This window comes from Takifugu flavidus, chromosome 4 (genome assembly GCF_003711565.1).
Source record: "Takifugu flavidus isolate HTHZ2018 chromosome 4, ASM371156v2, whole genome shotgun sequence".
Lineage (NCBI taxonomy): Eukaryota > Metazoa > Chordata > Actinopteri > Tetraodontiformes > Tetraodontidae > Takifugu > Takifugu flavidus.
The window spans coordinates 716,747-735,978 of NC_079523.1; the positions used below are offsets into that span (position 1 = coordinate 716,747).

Below are 19,232 nucleotides of genomic sequence, written 5' to 3' on the forward strand. Positions count from 1 at the left end.
GTCCTCACCTAGTACTACAGCAGCCTCTGAACGCTTCCTCTGTCCTCACCTAGTTCCCTCTGTCCTCACCTAGTTCCCTCTGTCCTCACCTAGTTACTACAGCAGCCTCTGAAAGTTCCCTCTGTCCTCTTCTAGTTCCCTCTGTCCTCACCTAGTTCCCTCTGTCCTCACCTAGCTCCCTCTGTCCTCACCTAGTCCCTCTGTCCTCACCTAGCTCCCTCTGTCCTCACCTAGTTCCCTCTGTCCTCACCTAGCTCCCTCTGTCCTCACCTAGTTCCCTGTCTTGCCACCCTTCAGACGCTCAGAAAAGAGGAACCGTTTCACTGCCGTTCATGTGTTCATGAGCCTCATCAGCTTCCTACGATGCTGCTGAGAAACGTCTCTGTCACCCAAAGCGTCGACTGTATCGACACGCAGGGCGAGAACAGCACACACACACACACACACACACGCACACACACACACACACACACACACACACACACACACACACACACACACACACCCCGTTAACGGAGGTAAAAACAGCTGCAACACTCAGGTGGCAGACGATCACGGTGCAGCAGCGCTCTGAGCTGATTCACACACGGGAAATAAGGACACAGGCAGTCGGAATCTCACACAACAGTTGTGTTCAGCTTCCCAGATCTATTTAGAACCGGCAGAGTTCTGCCAAGTGGGAACGGGAGGGAGGAGTGTTTCATCTGTGCTCGCCTGAAGTTCTGTCTTTGTTTTCCACGATGCGTTCAGGGTACATTAACTCTCCCGTCTGTCTCTCGCTGCAGTCTCACCTACAGCGGCATGTGTCTGGCATCAGACGCACAATTCAGCGACTTCCTGGATGGGATGGGACCAGCTCAGTTTGTCGGGCGACAGACGCTGGCAACCACGTCCATGGGTGAGGAAGAAGCAACCATTGTGAAAAGTGACAAGATCAGGCTGTTTCCAAGGGCAACAGTGACCTCGTTTGACTTTATTACCTTTAAAACCAACGCATCGTCAGGACCGAGCGTCTGTCCGCCGCTGGTCAGCTCTAACTGGGTCAGTTTCCACGCTGGCAGCCAGACGGCATCCTTGGCCCAACAACAGTCACAAACCCACTTCCAACCTGCTGCCCAGTCACAGACAGGGAATAGGGGCAGCACAGACGACAGCAGCATTTCCAGGGAGTTGATGGAAGCTTTAGGTTCTTCTTCCACGTGAAACACCTTCAACGTGTCCTTCTACGACAGCCTGCTCTTGTTTTGGAACTGCCGGAGGTCACAACCACAACCTGGTAAAGGATGTGCGTGTTTTCACAGGGGACGTGGAGATCGGGTTGCTGGAGAGGAACGGCGGTCTGGAGGTGGAGGTCGTCCAAGCCAGAGGACTCACCATGAAATCAGGATCCAAAACACCTCCAGGTCTGTCCCATCATCACCATGAGTACAGTTACAGTACAGCAGAGGCTTTATGCATCGAGAATGTAGCCTTCCTTCCTTCCTTCCTTCCTTCCTTCCTTCCTTCCTTCCTTCTTCCTCCTTCCTTCCTCAGTCAGCATCAGTTCATCAAATTACTTTGATGCTTGATCCACAACCATCCAAAATGCAATGGTGCAGTTCTTTGACAGCTCTGTAATAATATTCCAGAAAATAATATTCCAGATACAGTGGGACCTCTACTTACGAATTAATTGGTTCCGGAAGTTGTTTCCTAACCTGAAAATTTCGTAAGTAGAGACACGTTTTCCATGTAAATGCCCTAATCCGTTCCAAGCCCCCAAAAATTTGGACAATTTTTTTTTAATAAAATGATTATATTATGATTATAAAAATGCATCACAACATGTAACAAATACATGTTACAATTAGATTACCGCACAACAAATGTAGGAATTCAGTGCAAGGCTTCTCCAGGAACAAAATGAACTTTATTACAGGCTAATCTTACATTAGCCGTCATTACTAGCAACGAACATTAACACTTGTGGCAACACCGCCATCTAATGGACAAACATACGAACACCTACAATAAATAAAGTTAAACGAAGGTGACGCTGGGATACACACAAACTTGTACATATTGATGTCCCTCCTAGCCAATGGGAACAGGAAGATGCTAGGCGATAGCCAATGGCAATAGCAGCGGTAGCGTATTTTTGCCTTTTGTATCCTAAAATTTCTTTCGTAACAAGAGGAAATATTTTCCTGTCGAGACATTTCGTAACCTGAAAATTTCGCATGTAGAGACGTTTGTAAGTAGAGGTCCCACTGTAATAATATTCCAGATAACAATATTCCAGATAACAATATTCCAGATAATAATATTCCAGATAATGATCTCCTTGGACAGAGAACACATGAGAAACACACAAATGTGAGGAGGAGACCAGGATGAGCGTAGATCAAAGCCATGAGGTTAAGAGCAAAGCGAGTAAAGAAATAATAGTCACAAGTCTCTGTTATTAGTAGAGGCGGTGTTGCCTAGCAACAAAGTTTTATTCCAAGGAATCAGGCCACCCCTCTGATGTCTGCTGACACTGACCACATCTTCTGAACCCTGATGTCTGAGATGATAAATGTGGTTGGAACCTCTGTTGCACTAAAGGCTCTGAGGCATGTGAGCAAATCTGACTCCCTCTGAAAGAAATGTAAATTTTTAATGTGCTGGGGGAGCGCACGGTGTGTTGAGTGTGAGGAACGTCTGGCCAGGAGAGCCAATATCTGCGTCTAATCCATCTTCCCACTCTAACTCTCTCACAGACTTTAAGGTGCCACAAACGCTGAAGGGGAACCAAAGTTCTGCTTTAACTTTTCTTCTGCTGTCGTTTCAGCGGCCTACATCAAAGTTTACCTCCTGGAAAACGGCGTCTGTGTGGCCAAGAAGAAGACCAAGTCGGTCCGGAAGTCTCTGGACCCTCTTTACAACCAGGTCTTGGTCTTTCCTGAAAGTCCACAGGGGAAAGTGGTGCAGGTAGGATATAAAAGAGCTCTCAAATCTCATAGTGCTGTTGATGCTGCTCACACAATGATCCGACAACTCCAGAAATGAGATGATGCTAATGATCATCGAAGCCTTTTATCTATAAACTATCAGGAGTAAACTGAAACCCTCAAGCACGAACCTGTGGAATCCGTTATCAGGTCAGATCTACCAGAGCAGAAATATTACAGCCCATTCATGTTTTAGCTGTCAGCCCTGTCAGCCTCATCACTGTCTGATGTTCTGGTTCTCCACCACAGCCTGGGGCCACGTGCGCTGTCACTGGGAAATATCAACACTTCCTGGGAAACATATGTGTGTATCTTCAGTTCTCACACGGCTCTAAATAAAGCAGCCGCTATCAGCACATCACTAAAACATAAACCCTAAAACTGGCTCCTACCAGCAGTGACGGCCGTGCCACCAGGGGGCAGTAAAGCAGCCTCCTTTATTCTCTGAGGTGCATGCACAGGCTGACCTTTGACCTTCCTGCACAGACAGCAAGAGTGATCAAAAATCCACCGACTTTGGCATCACCGGAGCCTGAAACATTCACTCATCTTTGGGTTTGTGGGGGAATTTCAGAGTAAACGGCGTTTGGAGGCGGAGGCTAGCGGCTGTGCTCCAACTGCTGTCTGCCGTGTAATTAGGCACCAGCCGCCTCCCTCTTAATTATCTGCTGTCGGCGACGCCGTCCTCAAACCTCCAGCACGCTCATTCATGCTGGATAATGAAACGCTGAAATAAGCTGTGTGTTGTTGTGGCTTCCTGATGGAGAGAAGAGGCTCAATTATGATGTCAGGGAATTCTTTTAAAACCTCCGAGTTTCAAAAGAATTGCACAGCATTATGATGCTCATCACACGCTCATTTCCAAAGGTCATGGGGTCTGAGCCCAGCGCCCCCACAGGTGAACTGTCAGGATGCTGCGTTCCTCCAGGACTGGTTCCCAGGAACGCCGTCTGGATTGCTGCTAACTCTCCTCCCGCCCAGCCAGTTTGCCCATGACTCTGCAGGCTAATCCTCATTATCACAATCTTTCATCTCTGCCGTTCAAGCACGTCTCAAGCTGTATTTCAGGCACTAAATCCTTCCACTAAATTGAATTTGCTTTAATGGGCTGGAAACAATGAAGGGAACGTCGAGCAGGTTCTGATTTTCCTGACACGTTCAGTTCAGGCGTATCGAGAATTCGGTGGAACAGAGTTATCGATGTCCTGACCCAGTCACAGCGGTGACTCGACCCCCAGCTGAACACAGCAGACCAGACATTGTATCTATCAGAGGAAGGAACAGGTTGGCAGGATTTTCTGCACCTTCTAAATGTAGAACCTTCTACCTCGACAAGACATCCATCAGTAAAACAGAGCTGTTGTGACTCTGGAGGAAACACATTAATCCTGCATCACTCGCCCCGGCTGTGGCCTTCAATCAGGTGACTCTAATGAGTTTCTCACAAGAGGCTTTGGTGTCCACCTGCACCACGACTGAGAGGCTGGACGCTGCGTTTCTGATCCCAAATCCCCATTTTTAATGACGTCCCCAGAGCTGCTGTTCCTGGCCCACAGGCAGCGGCACGCAGTGGATGGACATTTGTGGTTTTCACTATTGTTAGTTTGAGGGATGAAAAACACGTGAAACCCCTGATGAAAGGCCTGATGAAAGGCCTGATGAAAGGCCTGATCAAAGGCCCGATCAAAGGCCTCGATGCCACTGAAACATCAACATTATCATGATCGTGTCTAATATCTCCGATGTCCTCCTGCAGCTGATCGTCTGGGGCAACTATGGACGAATGGACCGCAAATGCTTCATGGGTGTAGCGCGGATCTTGCTGGAGGAGCTGGACCTCAGTACGATGGTGATTGGCTGGTACAAGCTCTTCCCTACCTCCTCAATGGTGGACCCAAAAATGGCGCCGCTCATCCGCCATTCCTCCCAGATGTCCTTGGAAAGTACCCTTGGACCGTGTTGTGAGCGATCCTAAGACTCATGCACACATCAAATGTTGTTTTGCTATTTCAACCAAATATTGAGACCCATTTTTATATACTCTGTAGCCCCCGCACCCAGGGAACACCTGATGGTAACGCCCCCGGCACCAGCGGGCGCACGTCCACCCACACTTCAAGCTCAACCTCTGACTGTAAAATCACTCGAATGTCACTTTGACACCTAATGTATTCTTTTTAAATTTGTTCCCGCGGGATGGACGTTGTTCTGCTGCTTCAACAAAGCACCTTCGGAAGAAACAGGACGCTTCTTCACAAAGAAGAGAAGGGTTTAACGAGGACACTCCAGAGCAGGGCTTGGTTTCCAACATCGATCAGGACCTACTGGGAACACAATGCACCTTCCCAGCCTACATCACACCCCCGTTCCCAGGACTCCTCCTGGTCTTGCTTCTTCTCTTTGGAGGCTTCAAAGTTCTGGACTATCAGCAAACTAGACTCAAGCGGCACTTTTGAAGATTTTACAGCTGCATGAAAAGCAGCAGCGAACGTCTTCGGAACATTTCAGCTGCTTCGGTTCTGTCTCACTCATTTAGCACATTGACGTTAGGTTGAAGAATGAAAGCTCTGCTGTATTTTATAGGACTTGGTCTAAAATATGAAAAGAACTTTTATCTTTTAAGTGAAATTAGACAGAATAACCCTGCTGCGTTTGGATGGAGCCAGTTCGGAGTTCCTGAGACCAGAAGCTAATTTCACTCGTTTACGTTTAATTTATTAGGAAAATATCAGATAAGTTCAGTGAGTGCTGCGTCGGCAGGGAGGAGCCCATGTTGCCGCTTCATTTTGGAATCGTGTCAGTGTTCCGCATTATTATGGGCATTCCAGGCTCACCAGGACAGAGTTAAAACACGTTTCCCAGTGTAGCAGATGAAGGGCCAGTAAACACTGCAGCTGTTGCTGGTCCAAATGTCTTCAGCTACTGTAGCTATTTTGTTCCCTTCAGCATTCAGTGAGCAATGTTTCTAATCAAATTCATTTATGCTAAAGGTGAGTGAGGGTGTGAGGAAGACAACGGCCCCCTGCTGACACTGAAGCGCTCGCTGTTACTTCAGCTACACCAGCTACACACACTCGTTAGCTCCTAATCTGGAACTCCAGTTTTACCATTCCAACTCTTTTTTAAAGCGATGCTAACATTTGTCGAACAATAATCTCTACTGTGCCATTTCCCACCAGCAAGTGTCTTCTTCTTCTTCCTTTTCTTCAGTTATACTGCTCGCTGCTATTGTCAGCAGAAGCAACAGCCCACAACATCTGACAGCAGCTTTCAGGCTGTGCAGAGAAGCATCTCTTATTCCAAATTACAGCCCTAATCCAAGAACACCAGAGGCACCTGGTGATTAGCTGCAAAAGTCAGCATGGAGACAGGAAAAGAGGCAGGGAGAGACCTTGGAATCATCTCAACGCGGCTGGATGACACAAATAGGGAAAAGGGAACACATCATGCACTGCAGAGAATTTAGGGGTTCAGTAAGGAAGAGAAGTGTGTGTTTATTTGGGCACTTTACCAATCTGACTGTCTTTTTATGTATATAGAGTTTTGTGGTTGTTTGTATCTCTGGATTGAGCCAAAGGTGACGACTGTAACAAAGTAGTTGACGTTAAAAGGAAGAGATTATCCTTGCTAGTTACTTTAAGACTGTAGCATTAGCATCTGATAGCATCTGCATGACAGCATAAAGTTGAATTAATTTAGATAAAGAAGAGACTGATTCAATAAGCATGAGTTCAACGCTACAGAGCGGCAGCGACCTCCTGTCTGTCAGGCTGAGACCCAGATTATCCTGAGAAAGACTTTAAAATGTAGCAATTTAAGAGTCACACTTACTTCACACCACTAAATCTCACCTCATTCACCCATTTAACTGAAACTATTAATAACCATAGACATAGTTTGGACTAATTTAAAACACAAACATGGAGATCTGTTTGCCGGTGGCCTTGTCACAGGGATAATTATAGTAATGTATTTATTGAGGTAAAGAAAGAACTGTTCTGTAAAGCAATAATCACGAAGCAGCGGCCGTCGTTCTGGTCGTCATGAACACCAACACACATTTATTCCGTGTGAGTCAACAGAACCAGTCTGGTGGACGTCCCCCCTGTTTCCACAGAAGCTTTATAATAATCATCATATAAAAAAGGATTATTATTTCAAGCAAGTTGGAAAGGATTTGATCCATTTTCAGTCCTGAGCTCATGAAGCTGAACTCCTGGGGGGGGCTCTGCGTTTGCTCCTATATGTTGTGATTCTGCTCAACATGAGGATTAGATGTTTGCCTTAAAAACAGATTAAAATATTAAATCTGGTGCTGAAGCGCTTCATGGAAAAACCCTTTTAATTTGATTTGAATTTTCCTCCTCCCCCAAAAGAGCTGCAGAGTTAACAAACAGCAAATACACATGAAGTCTGACGTTACCTGAAAAAATGCATTAAAGTGTTTATCAGGCTGAGCAAACGGCGGCTAAACGGGCATTTATGGATGCGATCCCAACACTTTAGTGGAAACGATCACTTTGATAGATAAACGTTAACGAATTCACTCCGCTAAATGTGGCTCCTAGAATGTGGTTTGTCTGTGTCCTTTGTGCCAAAAACACCTATTTTGAGGGCTTTTCTCCCACACAAGAACATTTAAGTGTTTACACACGTTGCATTTAAGCTTCTGTAGGAAGGATGAGAACTAACGATGGCATGAAAAGGCTCCTCGTCCATCCCCATCATGTATGAGCTGCTGTGGAAATGTGGTTTATTGTGGCGTTTAATGTTGATTCTAATGAGGAATATCGATCCTGTCACCAAATGTTCACACTTCAGGAGTCGGCACCGGACTTTGAATCAGTCCAAGGTTCACAGCAACACTTTGGCCTGGCCTGAGATCAAAGATTAATCTAGACATTAAATGGAAGGTTTTCGTCTTTGGTTTTGTGTTCGACCCCGTCGGGTCCTGTTGATGTCGGTGTTTTACCTGCCGAGCGGCGGATGAGGCGGCGCCGGTGCGTTCGTGCTCCATTCAGGAGCTCCAGATGCTGATTGCAGCATCGACGTGGGCGAGCCTGTCGTGATCGTGCTCTCACCTCCATCACGAAGAATAACTGCTTAAGATTGTGTAGTTTGAACCCTGTAGTTTGAACCCTGTAGTTTGAACCCTGTAGTTTGAACTAGATGTTAGAGAGTTGCCATGGTTGCATCCTCTGGTTCTGATTGTGTCCAGCACATGGATGTCGATTACTACGAATTGTAACGTGAGTAGAGGCCTTAAACACATGAAAAATATTCTGTCAGGGCAAAGGAATAAGAATTTTTAATCAAAATGACGCAAAAAAGTCTCACCGTGTCACCATTTTAGCCCATTGCTTCAAGTAATTTAAGTGTCATTTAAGGAAATGATTATATTTGTGTATGTTCTTTATGAATTTCTGATATTTGAACTGGTAATTTGTGAATCTTAACCCACCTCTTGCTGTGGGCTTAACTGGACAAAATAATAATAATAAAAAAAGAAAAAGAAATCTGTCTGATGCTGCTGTTCCTCTTTCTATTTATGCCTGAATGAGGAAGAATATATCCCAAAACAGGGATTTGGTCCTTTAAACAGCCAGACGCTCAAGAGCACGAAGAAAATGAGGTCATGGAGTCGTGGAGGGCGGTGGGAACTGGGAGAGGCTTCAGGTGCTCTTCTGAAGGACAGATCAAGGGATCAAAGGAAAACCCCAAACCAGCCTGATGGAAGCAGACGAGGCGCTGAAGGACAAACATCCTTCCACTAACTGGGATCACTGACGCGTTTCCACTCGCATGGTCGTCTTCAGGGTCGGTCATCACAGAACCGGAGCGTTCCAGCAGTCATGTGACCAGGCAAGCAGAGGATCACATGGTGGCAAAGCTCCGCCCACTGGATTTAAAGGAATCCCAGGACGTTGGTTCCTGTTGGTTAAAGGCTCCTCACACCTTCAGAGAGGCTCCGTCTGCCTCCATTAGGCCGGTCTGGATCACTTCCAGCCACTTCCTTCCTGTGTACGTTCTCCTCTGGGGGCCCGTAGCTCCGGAGGGGACATGAACGCTGGTTCAGGTCCCACCAGCAGCGGCTCCCATCCCAGGGGGAGGAACCTTTTTGAGACAATCCTGCAACATCGCAGCTTTCATGCACCCAGAGGCTCAGAGATGTAGAAGTCACATGACGTGTTGTAAATACACTCGTTTTATCCTATTAGAGGCGTCCGCCTCTGTCCTTTACACTGTGAATATGACCACAGTGTGGTTCCATCACCCTTTTCTTTGGACCTTTCACTCCTCAACTCCGCCATCTTCATCTGGAGCATCCCTCCTTTTCCCAATCCCTCCTTTTCCCAATCCCTCCTTTTCCCAATCCCTCCTGTCACTCAGGAATTTTGCTCACACTGTCTCTTTATGGCAGACGGCCAGACTCCCTGGCGACCAAACTGATCGGCTTGTATTAAGCTCTCTCGCTCTCTCTCACTCGCTTTCTCACACACACACACAGACACCCCCCCCCCCCCCCCCCCCACACACACACACACACACACACACACCAATTGCGTGACAGCGAGACAGGTCACACTGGGCAGACTCTCACAGTAAAAGCATGACTTGCATGCACATGCGCAGATTGGTAGGCAGAGATCACACACACACACACACACACACACACACACACACACACACACACACACACACACACACACACACTTGAGCATGACTTGCATAGACAAACAGAAAAGCCAGATTCACACAGTAAATCTGGATGAACCTCCAGTCGGTCTCGATGATCAAAAATAAAAGACAATTCTAACGTGGACACAATACAGATGTCTCTCTTTCCCTCTAACACACTCACACAAACACACACTGACACGAACGACAGCCAACACAAACACACACCCCTCGTTTCGCCCCCACTGTAGCGCCCTCTGCTGAATGATACTGAATGAAATCATTTGTTTTAGATTAATCACAGGATAAAAAAATCCTACAAACCACACGAACAAACAACAATAAACTCAAATCCAAATGTGATTTGCTGAAATGCCACTGATCCATGTTCAGAAATCAAATATGAAGCTTTTAAATCCACCTGATAAACATAATTTAAGTACAGATAACTGAAATATTCCAGGATTTAGGCGTCAGTGAACCATTTCCAAGTTGAATCAAATGTAGGTTCTGAATTGGCAACAACTTCAAACAACGACCGAACACTTTTACTGAAACTCTATAAACGTGTGTTTCCGGTTCCACCGGAAGTGCGAAAGTGGGCTCATTTTTAGCTCCTATGCTAACAGCGCTAACGTCACCCAACATTGAGAACCAACGACAATATTCAATGGGAGATATTTTGACCTTCACCTGTATTTAAATAGGAATACATATGATGATAATAATTCACAAAAATAAATAGCCAAGTGACAAAAAAACCTACCTGTTTCTGACTGTCTAAGAGACGAAAGTGTCGATACGTTAGATGAAACCTTTGTCTCCCCCTGGTGGTCCGGATATATCAAATGGCTCGTTCTCAAACTAAATTAATAAACTATGATTAGATTTGATTTGTAGTGAAATTTTAATTGTGAACAAAAAGTGAACAAAACTTTTCTATACATCCTCATAAAGTTCATCACCAATTCTTTCTAGGACTCAAGTTCTTGAGTACGTTAGTGTGTGTGGTGTGGTGTGTGTGTGGTGTGTGTGTTGTGTGTGTGTGTGTGTGGTCTGGTGTGTGTGTGTGTGATATTTTCTACATTTTAGGAATTAAAATATTTAAATAAAACCTACTAACTTTTACTGAGTACTCAAAACATTTTCAGTTTTTGTTGAACATCCTTCAACAATATAATCAGAAATGCAAAATTGGAGCATTAAGATACATAAACTGGCGGAACACAAACAGGTAAGACTTTTAGTTTTTGTTTGGCTGTGCAATAAGAGCCTTCACGTGTGTGTCCATGGTGGTTTGGCCTCCCCAAGTTCAGGACCAACAGACTGGGGAACTCATTCATCCCCCGAGCCATCAGGCTGCTCAACTCCTCACAGGGGGGGAGGAGGGCCAACAGGAGAACTGGAACATTTTTATAGTTTTATATTTATATTCATATTCTATTTTTAATTCATTCTATTTTATTTCTTATTTTATTATATTTTTATTATCTTTAATAGGTTTAATGGGGTGTAATGGTGGTGGGAAATCTTGTACAGTGCTGTACGTTTCTTTGGAGATGCTAATTTCCCTGATGGACACCCCTAAAGGGATCAATAAAGTACTCTTGAATCTTGAATCTTGAAATGTCCGGGGATCCAGCGTACAGCACAGGTCAGGCATGGTTAGCATGCTAAAGATATTTTCCCTTCACCGTCTGACGTGTCAACTTACGTGTGAAAAATAGACACGTTTGTTGCAGGACTCTGTTGCCTGCATGTCCATGACCGTGGACTTCTGAACACAGTGATATGTTTTAGCGAGAGTGCGGCGTTTTCGCACGTGTCTCGTGTCTGCTCTCAGTCTCTCAAAGTGATGACGATGTGATCGTCGCGTCCCTGCCACAACATCTCCCCCTCGAAGTCCAGCATCTTGTGTTTGCGGCAGCGCAGCAGGATGCCCACCACTTTGTCTGAGATCTTCACGTAGCGCTCAAAGAGTCGCCCGAACGTCACACAGGCCCTGCCCTGCCTGTCCTGGTAGCCCATGTCTCTGATGATCCACACCATCTCCTCCATCTCCCTGTGGATGTGTTTGTGGGCTCTGTCGCCCCTCTGTGCCGTCTTGGAGCCCTCTTTGGGGCGACCGTAGCCGGAGTCGCCTTTGCGCAGGCGCTGGGCCATGGCGTACTCATGATCAAACTCTTCGCTGAAAGGGTTGAGCTTCTGGTTCTCGATGTGCTGCTTCGACCATTGCTGCCAGCGGCTCTTGATGTCGTTGGAATTGGCAACCTTGACCTGCAGACAGGTGAGAGGGGGCAGGGTAGCATTAGAGAGCTCTGGATGGCTCCACATGTGTTCCTGTCATGTTAGCAACACATCTGGTATCTTTAAGTTCCCCTCTTGTTTATCCCCATAGGAAGTCAGATGCCCAAACCAGCCTGCAGCTCCTTTCCCAGGCTGAAAGGCCTATTTTCAGGCCACGGATGGTGTTTAATGGTCGTCAATCTTTAAATAATGTCTCCTCCAGCTGCTGTAATCAATCCTGATTTTGGCATCACCAATGGAAACACGGCATCTGCTTCTGCTCTGAGATACTTTACAGCCTTAAAGATCCAGTAACAGCCCAGCAGAAGTCGCGTCTCCTGGTTTTAATGGTCTGAGCTCTGGAGAGCTTCGTTCCCGTCTCCTCCTCGGCCTCTACGACATCATTAATCAAACTTTCCCGGCTTTTTAATATATTCCTCAGCCTGCAGGACCCTCGGCTCAGTGGCACCACATCTCTGGGATTTCCTTGAGGAAATAAATCCTCAATCCTTCCATAAATTTCTGAGCCACAAAACATTGATTGTGGTGGTGAAACTTTATTCTAGATTTCGCCTCGGCTTGTTTACAGCAGCGTGATTAAAACGTCTCCTCCTGGAGGTCGCGTTGAAGAACCTGCTGAAAACATGCAGCTTTTTTTTGTTTCCATATGTTTTTATCCGTCCACTCTGATGACCCCCCCCCCCCCCACCTTTTCCTGGGATATATTTTGCTGTCAGCCTTCTGTAACTGAGGAGCACTTTGGTTTTACATGTCTGCAGGTGGGGGCATCAAAGGAACCTTTTAATGTGTTTATTCACGCCGAGGGTGAACATTTCTGCTCCTCAGCTCCCAGAGTTTCCCTCTGGGAAGATCTAACACATGTGTAGTTTCCACCATGATGGCACCAGTGCTGCTGTGGGGGTTTATTTGTGAGATGGAAAATTAAAAACTGCTTTTACATGATGAATTCTGCTTTCTGAACCACCTCGGCTGGATGTGATGACATAAACCTTTGGAGGGCTCTGATTGGTCAGCAAGAATTATTACTGTTAGACCAGGAAGCAGATGACCTATGGCTCCTCGCTCTCTGACACCTTTGACCTTCTACCCCACCTGAACCTTCACGACTGAGGGGAAAGCACCTCTTTACCTTCGGCCTGTTGGTCTGTTTCTTGGGCTGGAGTTCCTCCTGCTCGGCTTTTGGTTCTCCGTTGTCACTCAGCCCGTTTTCCTCCCCCAGTCCGCTGTCCTCCGTGTCAACACTGCTGCTTCTGGACTCCAACTTCTTCTCCTGGAGCATCAGCTTCCTCTCTTGGATCACGCCACCTCCTCCGCCGTCCTGCAGCGCCCTCATATGACGTCTCCGTGTCGGCGACTCGCTGCCCAGGTATCGCTTGCTTTCCTCGGGACCGGACTCCATTTTGTCGCGGATGGCATTGACCAGGTCGACGCTGCTGCACTCGCTGCGTTTCGGCTGGACCGTCTTGGTGACGGAGCAGGCCCTGATCTGAGTCCCGGGCTTCTCACCTCCATCAGCTGTGATCACCCGTGGGGTCACGGTGAGCTTCACCACATTCTTTTGTTCTTTGCTGATGCTCTCCTCGACAGACGAGGGCATCCAGCCGCTGGGGATGTTGTCCTGCTTCTCGCTGTGCTCCTTAGCCCACCCCTGCCAGCCTTTGGCCAAGTTAGCCACCAGACCGACACACTTGATCTTCCGAACAGCCCGTTTGAACGTCTGGGACTCCTTTGGGGAAATGGCGGCGGTCCCACCACAACTCATGGCGACAGAAACAAGTTTGGACTAAAATGCTTCCAAAGATGTTTGTATCCAAACAAAGGTCGATATTCGTCGATCTGCTGCCTCCGAAGCTGATGAGACGAATGTGGAGAAAAGTTCACCTCAGCCTTTATATCCGGGCTGGATCTCTGGAAGCCTCCACAGGCTCCCAGTTCAGCAGCCAGTCAGTGTGTGAGGTGCCGATGTGACGAGGGTGACACATTGGAGACCCAATGGAGACCAAGCAACCCCCCCCCCCCCACACACACACGCACATACACACACATACGCATATACACACTGGCCTTCAAATAGCAACAGTCCTAAAGGAAGTGATGTTGTACTGGGGCCACGTGACACAAGTGTCAACATTCTTGTGTGTCACACACACACACGCACACACACGCACACGCACACACACACACGCACACACACAATTATATACCGGTACTGGAATCTGTCCCAGTTGGATGCAGGAACAGGTGTCCAATGTTTTTAGCTCAGAAGTTTCTGTCCTTACTCATAAATAGTCTGGAACACAAACGCAGCTTCACACTGAATCAGCCGGCAAAGATGAGCAGGCCAGGAGATGTGTGCGTGTGTGAGTGTGTGTGTGTGTGTGTGTGTGTGTGTGTGTGTGTGTGTGTGAGCATGTGTGTGTGTGTGTGTGTGAGCGTGTGTGTGTGTGTGCATTGCTCCACCTATTTTAGTCCCTGTGTATGTTTATCAAGTATGAAATGCAGGCCCCTGCGTCATGAGGTGTTAGACTGAATTCCTGTGGTGACACTTTCAGCTCCAATGTTTACGAGCTCTGATGTGGTTCTACTGAATTACACCTGTTGTGTGGAAAAGGGACGATTCCTTTATATATTTAAACACTGAGCTTCACTCACCTCCTTGAATCACCACCCCACTGTGGTGGAGGTTTGTGTGCCTGCATGAGCTTGGTTATTAACCTGGCAGGGTCTCCCATCAAACAGGTCCTAGATGAGGGGCCAGAGCAAAGGTGGTTCATTTAGCCACCATAAAGAGAAACACAACATCAGGATGTTCAGGACAGACTGGCGTTACTGCCCCCCTCCCCCGGTGCCAGGCGTGGGGTTAGAGCTCGCAGATGAGGGTGGAGGGGTCTCTGCCCACGGGAATATCTGGCTGGCTCCATCAGGGAGGTCGCCAACTTCCACCTTTAGAACTTCCACTTCCAACTTCCTCCACCAGATTCAGGGGGAGGCGAGGGACATTGAGTTGGAGCGGACCATGATCTCCTCCTCCATTGTTGACATCGCAGCTCTGGGCTCTGGATGCAAGACCTGAACCCAGAACCCGGTGGTGGACACTGGAAGTAAGGGATCAAGCTGAAGGAGGAGCTCTGTGGATCTACTTTGGAGCTTCACTCAACAATTTAAAACAAACTTTTCTTTAGCTACTGATGGTTACAGTAGTTGGGATCATTCTCCTATTCTTATCTCAACAATCCAAAGCTTAGTGCATCCTCTGGGGTCAGAGGTCACGGGTTTCTGGCTACCCTACGTGCACGAGACATCATGTTCAAAAATAGATGTGTGGACAGTGTGTGAGCCCTGTAATGCTCCAGAACTACAGGTGACATCAGAACTCTTGTATGTGTTTATATTCAGACACTGACGTTGGAGCAGACGTGACCCACAAAAGCTCTTGCATCATTAAGTCCTGCAGGGGCCTGGACCGGTCCGGCGTGGTGCTCGTTTCCTGGCGCACATACAGGAAGTGACCATGGATGATGAACGGTGTATCTGTGAAGAGAGGAACATTCTGGCCCGAATGTCCTGGTTCCAGCAACAAAGTCAGGACAAAATAGGGAGTCGCCCAACGTGGGGCTCGAACCCACGACCCTGAGATTAAGAGTCTCATGCTCTACCGACTGAGCTAGCCGGGCTGAGGAGCACCCCCTCCCTCCCTCCATCGGAACACCACAGTCCAGCTAGACCAGCACAGAACAAAACCAGTGAAGCCCAGTCCCAAGAACCTTTGACCTCCCACCAGAGCCACCATTTCTGGACCCAGTAGAAGAGTTCTTTGGGCCAGGGCAGAAGGAATACAACTGGCAACCCTTTGGGCTCATGCCTGGATGGGGGGCCAGAACCAGCCGGGGCCAGAACCAGCATTTGACTGGTTTTTGTTCCCTCCAGCCTTTAAATGTACCCGCACAAGTTACTGACTTGGTTGGTGAAACATAAAGAGGTGTTTCAACAGAAATATTCTGTGCACGTGAAGAACTTCCTGTTTCCTGCTGGCTGGATGGACAAAGATCTCCGGTGGTTGAGCGGCAGCGTGGAGCTCCCAGTGGTTCCGGTTGCTTCGTTTCACAGTTTGAGTTTCGTCAGTCGTTTAAAAATATTCCTGTTGTGACAGAAATAAACCAGGCGCTGCTTTGTTCCTGGTGGATGAAAGACCGCTGAGTCACCGAGCCAAGAGGGTGTGTGTGTGTGTGTGTGTGTGTGTGTGTGCGCGTGTGTGTGTGAGAGAGCTCATGTTTCCCATTTCGTCTCTTTTCTTCATCTTCATCTACAGAATCTCAGTTAGGATTTAATCTAATTTACAGTTTCAGTCTTATTGTTTGATTTTCTTCTCTTCTCTTTGATTTCCTTTGATCACTGAAATGATCAAAGAAAAAATGCTGAATTTCAAGGTTGTCATTTTTATGTTCACCTCCACATTGTCTATTTCAATTTGTTCTTAATTTAAGGGGTAAGAACCCAAACAAACAAGGAAATTTGTGTAAGAAGAATAAAATCTTGTTGATGGAGACTTTTTCCATTTTTGGAGCGAAACCTGAATTTCATGATTGTGTTTTTCCCTCGTCACTGCCGTCTAACTCCACATGTTAAGGCCACCTCAGCTTCTCTGTGGTTTGAAAGGTGTCGCAGTGCTGAGCGCCACGTATACAGGTGACGCACAGCGAGCAGCAAATGGCTGCTGGATAACAAACGCTCCTCCGGCCTCTAACGAGCTGCTGTCACAGGTTGTGCTGACGTCGCCTCTTCTTCTGTGGTGCTCTGTTTCGGCCCAGTTTTAACGGAGCGCTGATGTCAGACGGTTCCTCTCTGGCCCAGTGCTGCTGTAAAAACCCGCTTTGTCTTCTTTTTTGTGATAAATGATGTGTCTATTTTCACAAACACACTTTTTTCTCTCCATTTTGGGACGTTGGTGAGTTTTGGCCGCCACATTTATGGTAAAAACCCAAATATTTTAACACTGGAGTTTTTTTTCTGGTTCTGTTCTCATCATTGTTGGGAACTGTGATGAGATCGAAGCCCAACGGCAGCGTCTGATGACATCATAACCTCCAATAAAGACACAACATCACGTATTCATGCAGGCCTGACAGCCCCCCCACACACACATGCACACACTTTTGTGTTTGATGATGTGACTGATGAATAGGAATAAAGTGCTTTTACAGAACAGAGGCTTCTCCTAGCCTAGCCTAGCCTAGCCTAGCACGTTAGCCACATCAGCAGCAATGTGGACTGTCATTGTCCTGTCGTTCTTCTGTCTTTGGTGCCTGCAGAACCCAGAAGAACACACGATGGAACGCATCATTCACAAACACACACACAAACTTTGGTGCACCTGCAGCGTCCCCCCGATGCTTCTCCTTCTGTGAGTCTATTTTGGTTTCTGTCTCTGGTCCTGATGTTGCTGGATCACATTAGCATCACACAGAGCTGCTGTGTGTGTGTGTGTGTGTGTGAGATCACCTCTGACCTGCAGCCGACGCCTCCAATACACCCGTTTCATCATTTGCTGTCCTTTGGTCTCGTTCCACGATGCTGGGCCTCGTGTTCAGAGATGTGCTGCTCTCGCTGTCTCACCTGGTCTCCAGCTCTGATTCTCCGGCTCAGGCAGCCACACGGGAGCTGTGCACGTTTCCGCCAGGCTGCGCTGCAGCAGTCGTGGCCTCGGCACATTCCTTTAAAACTCATTTGCATCTTGCCAAAGTGGGGAGCTCTGACCTCTGCGGAGGGATTTGGATGAGCGTCGTTCTTCTGGCAGCTTTGAGAGGAAAGAGACGCCATCAGCTGTTCCCTGCAGCCTCCTGCAGGCAGCTCCGTTACTTCCTGCTCAGCCCGTTTTAAATAGCTCTGATGGAAATAGCTCCGAAGTGTTCGTGCACACACACACACACACACACACACACACACACACACACACACACGGACTTCTGAAGGACTGCAGCTCTGTTCCTGGACCAGACTGACCTCACAGGTTCATCCGTCATTCCTTGTAAAACTGTTTTTTTTTTTCCCTTTCAGCACATTTTTGGCCCAACTTCAAGTTTCTAGGTGGAAAAAATCAAACAAAATGCTAAATTTAGAAATCTTACAGGAAAAGGTGAGATTTTATCATCCTGCTAAAACCAGTTAGGACCAGTTTGTTTTAGTGAATCAAAAATTGCCTTTTGACCCGTTTGTAGTGTAGTTGTGCTGTTATTAACCAAATCAGGACCATGTGTGGTGACAAAAACCGGACTTTTAATCTCTAAATGTTTTAGCATCTATAATTGTGCTGAGCTTCTGCAGCTGAGTCAGAACAGATGGGTCCACCCTTCTTTGTGGTGCATCCTGTCGCCCCGGAAGCTTCCTGCTGCGGCTCACGTCAGCGCGTCTGTCGCTGCCTGTTTGCAGCCTGCTGATATAGGGCTGATACAGGGCTGATACAGGGCTGATACAGGGCTGATACAGGGCTGATACAGGCTGATACAGGGCTGATACAGGCTGATACAGGGCTGATACAGGGCTGATACAGGCTGATACAGGCTGATACAGGGCTGATACAGGCTGATACAGGCTGATACAGGGCTGATACAGGGCTGATACAGGGCTGCTACAGGCCGATACAGGGCCAATACAGGCTGATACAGGGCCGATACAGGGCCGATACAGGCTGATACAGGCCTGATACAGGCTGATACAGGCTGATACAGGGCTGATACAGGCCTGATACAGGCTGATACAGGCTGATACAGGGCTGCTACAGGCTGCTACAGGGCTGATACAGGGCACACACACACACACAGCCTGATACAGGGCTGATACAGGCTGATACAGGGCCAATACAGGCTGATACAGGCCTGATACAGGCTGATACAGGCCTGATACAGGCTGATACAGGCTGATACAGGGCTGATACAGGCTGATACAGGGCTGATACAGGCTGATACAGGGCTGATACAGGCTGATACAGGGCTGATACAGGCTGATACAGGGCTGATACAGGGCTGATACAGGCTGATACAGGGCTGATACAGGGCTGAGTGTGATAACTGTTCACAGGGAATAAAGCCAGAAGAAGCGCTGAGGTGGAGCAGCGAGATCTTTGTGAGGAAGCGTCAGGAGCAGGGACAGCAGGTAGCTGCAACACAGACGGATCCAGTTTATTTTTGGACCTGGAGATCCTGCTGGCGTTCCGGATGCCGAGCTGATGTCATGTTTGTCAGCGTCAACATTCCGCCGCCTGCTTCGTCCTGAGGTCTG

General features: G+C 47.5%; 2 protein-coding genes, 1 long non-coding RNA gene and 1 other non-coding gene across 5 annotated transcripts in view; 1 reads left to right on the forward strand and 3 right to left on the reverse strand.

Moving 5' to 3' along the window:
* Positions 1 to 8,488, forward strand: part of rims4 (regulating synaptic membrane exocytosis 4) — a 23,985-nt gene extending 15,497 nt beyond the window's left edge. The window contains exons 3-7 of one of the 2 annotated variants that reach the window (XM_057031351.1): positions 786 to 898; positions 1,302 to 1,403; positions 2,813 to 2,952; positions 4,729 to 4,933; positions 5,021 to 8,488. In XM_057031351.1, the coding sequence (XP_056887331.1) occupies positions 786 to 898; positions 1,302 to 1,403; positions 2,813 to 2,952; positions 4,729 to 4,933; positions 5,021 to 5,139 (679 nt within the window). In that variant the 3' untranslated portion in view covers positions 5,140 to 8,488. Of the gene's footprint in view, positions 1 to 785; positions 899 to 1,301; positions 1,404 to 2,812; positions 2,953 to 4,728 lie in introns of both variants that reach the window. The other variant, XM_057031352.1, reaches the window with a different exon arrangement.
* Positions 8,489 to 10,794: 2,306 nt separating this feature from the next.
* Positions 10,795 to 17,068, reverse strand: abraa (actin binding Rho activating protein a). Its single transcript, XM_057031349.1, has 2 exons — positions 13,087 to 17,068; positions 10,795 to 11,927 (listed from the first exon to the last, which is right to left on the reverse strand). Exons 1-2 carry the CDS (start codon positions 13,717 to 13,719, stop codon positions 11,490 to 11,492), a joined length of 1,071 nt encoding a protein of 356 aa, XP_056887329.1. The 5' UTR covers positions 13,720 to 17,068; the 3' UTR covers positions 10,795 to 11,489.
* On the reverse strand, positions 15,559 to 15,631 carry trnak-cuu (transfer RNA lysine (anticodon CUU)). Its single transcript has one exon. It is a non-coding gene; the product is annotated as a tRNA-Lys (tRNA).
* Positions 17,069 to 18,208: 1,140 nt separating the features above from the next.
* On the reverse strand, positions 18,209 to 18,646 carry LOC130524870 (uncharacterized). Its single transcript, XR_008950270.1, has 2 exons — positions 18,450 to 18,646; positions 18,209 to 18,384 (listed from the first exon to the last, which is right to left on the reverse strand). It is a non-coding gene; the product is annotated as an uncharacterized LOC130524870 (long non-coding RNA).
* Between the last annotated feature and the right edge of the window lie 586 nt (positions 18,647 to 19,232).

Coding starts and splice junctions, on each gene's coding strand:
- abraa (XM_057031349.1), bottom strand. CDS start 13,719: ATGAGTTGTGGTGGGACCGCCGCCATTTCCCCAAAGGAGTCCCAGACG. Junction 11,928..13,086: donor AACAGACCAACAGGCCGAAG/GTAAAGAGGTGC, acceptor ACCTGTCTGCAG/GTCAAGGTTGCCAATTCCAA.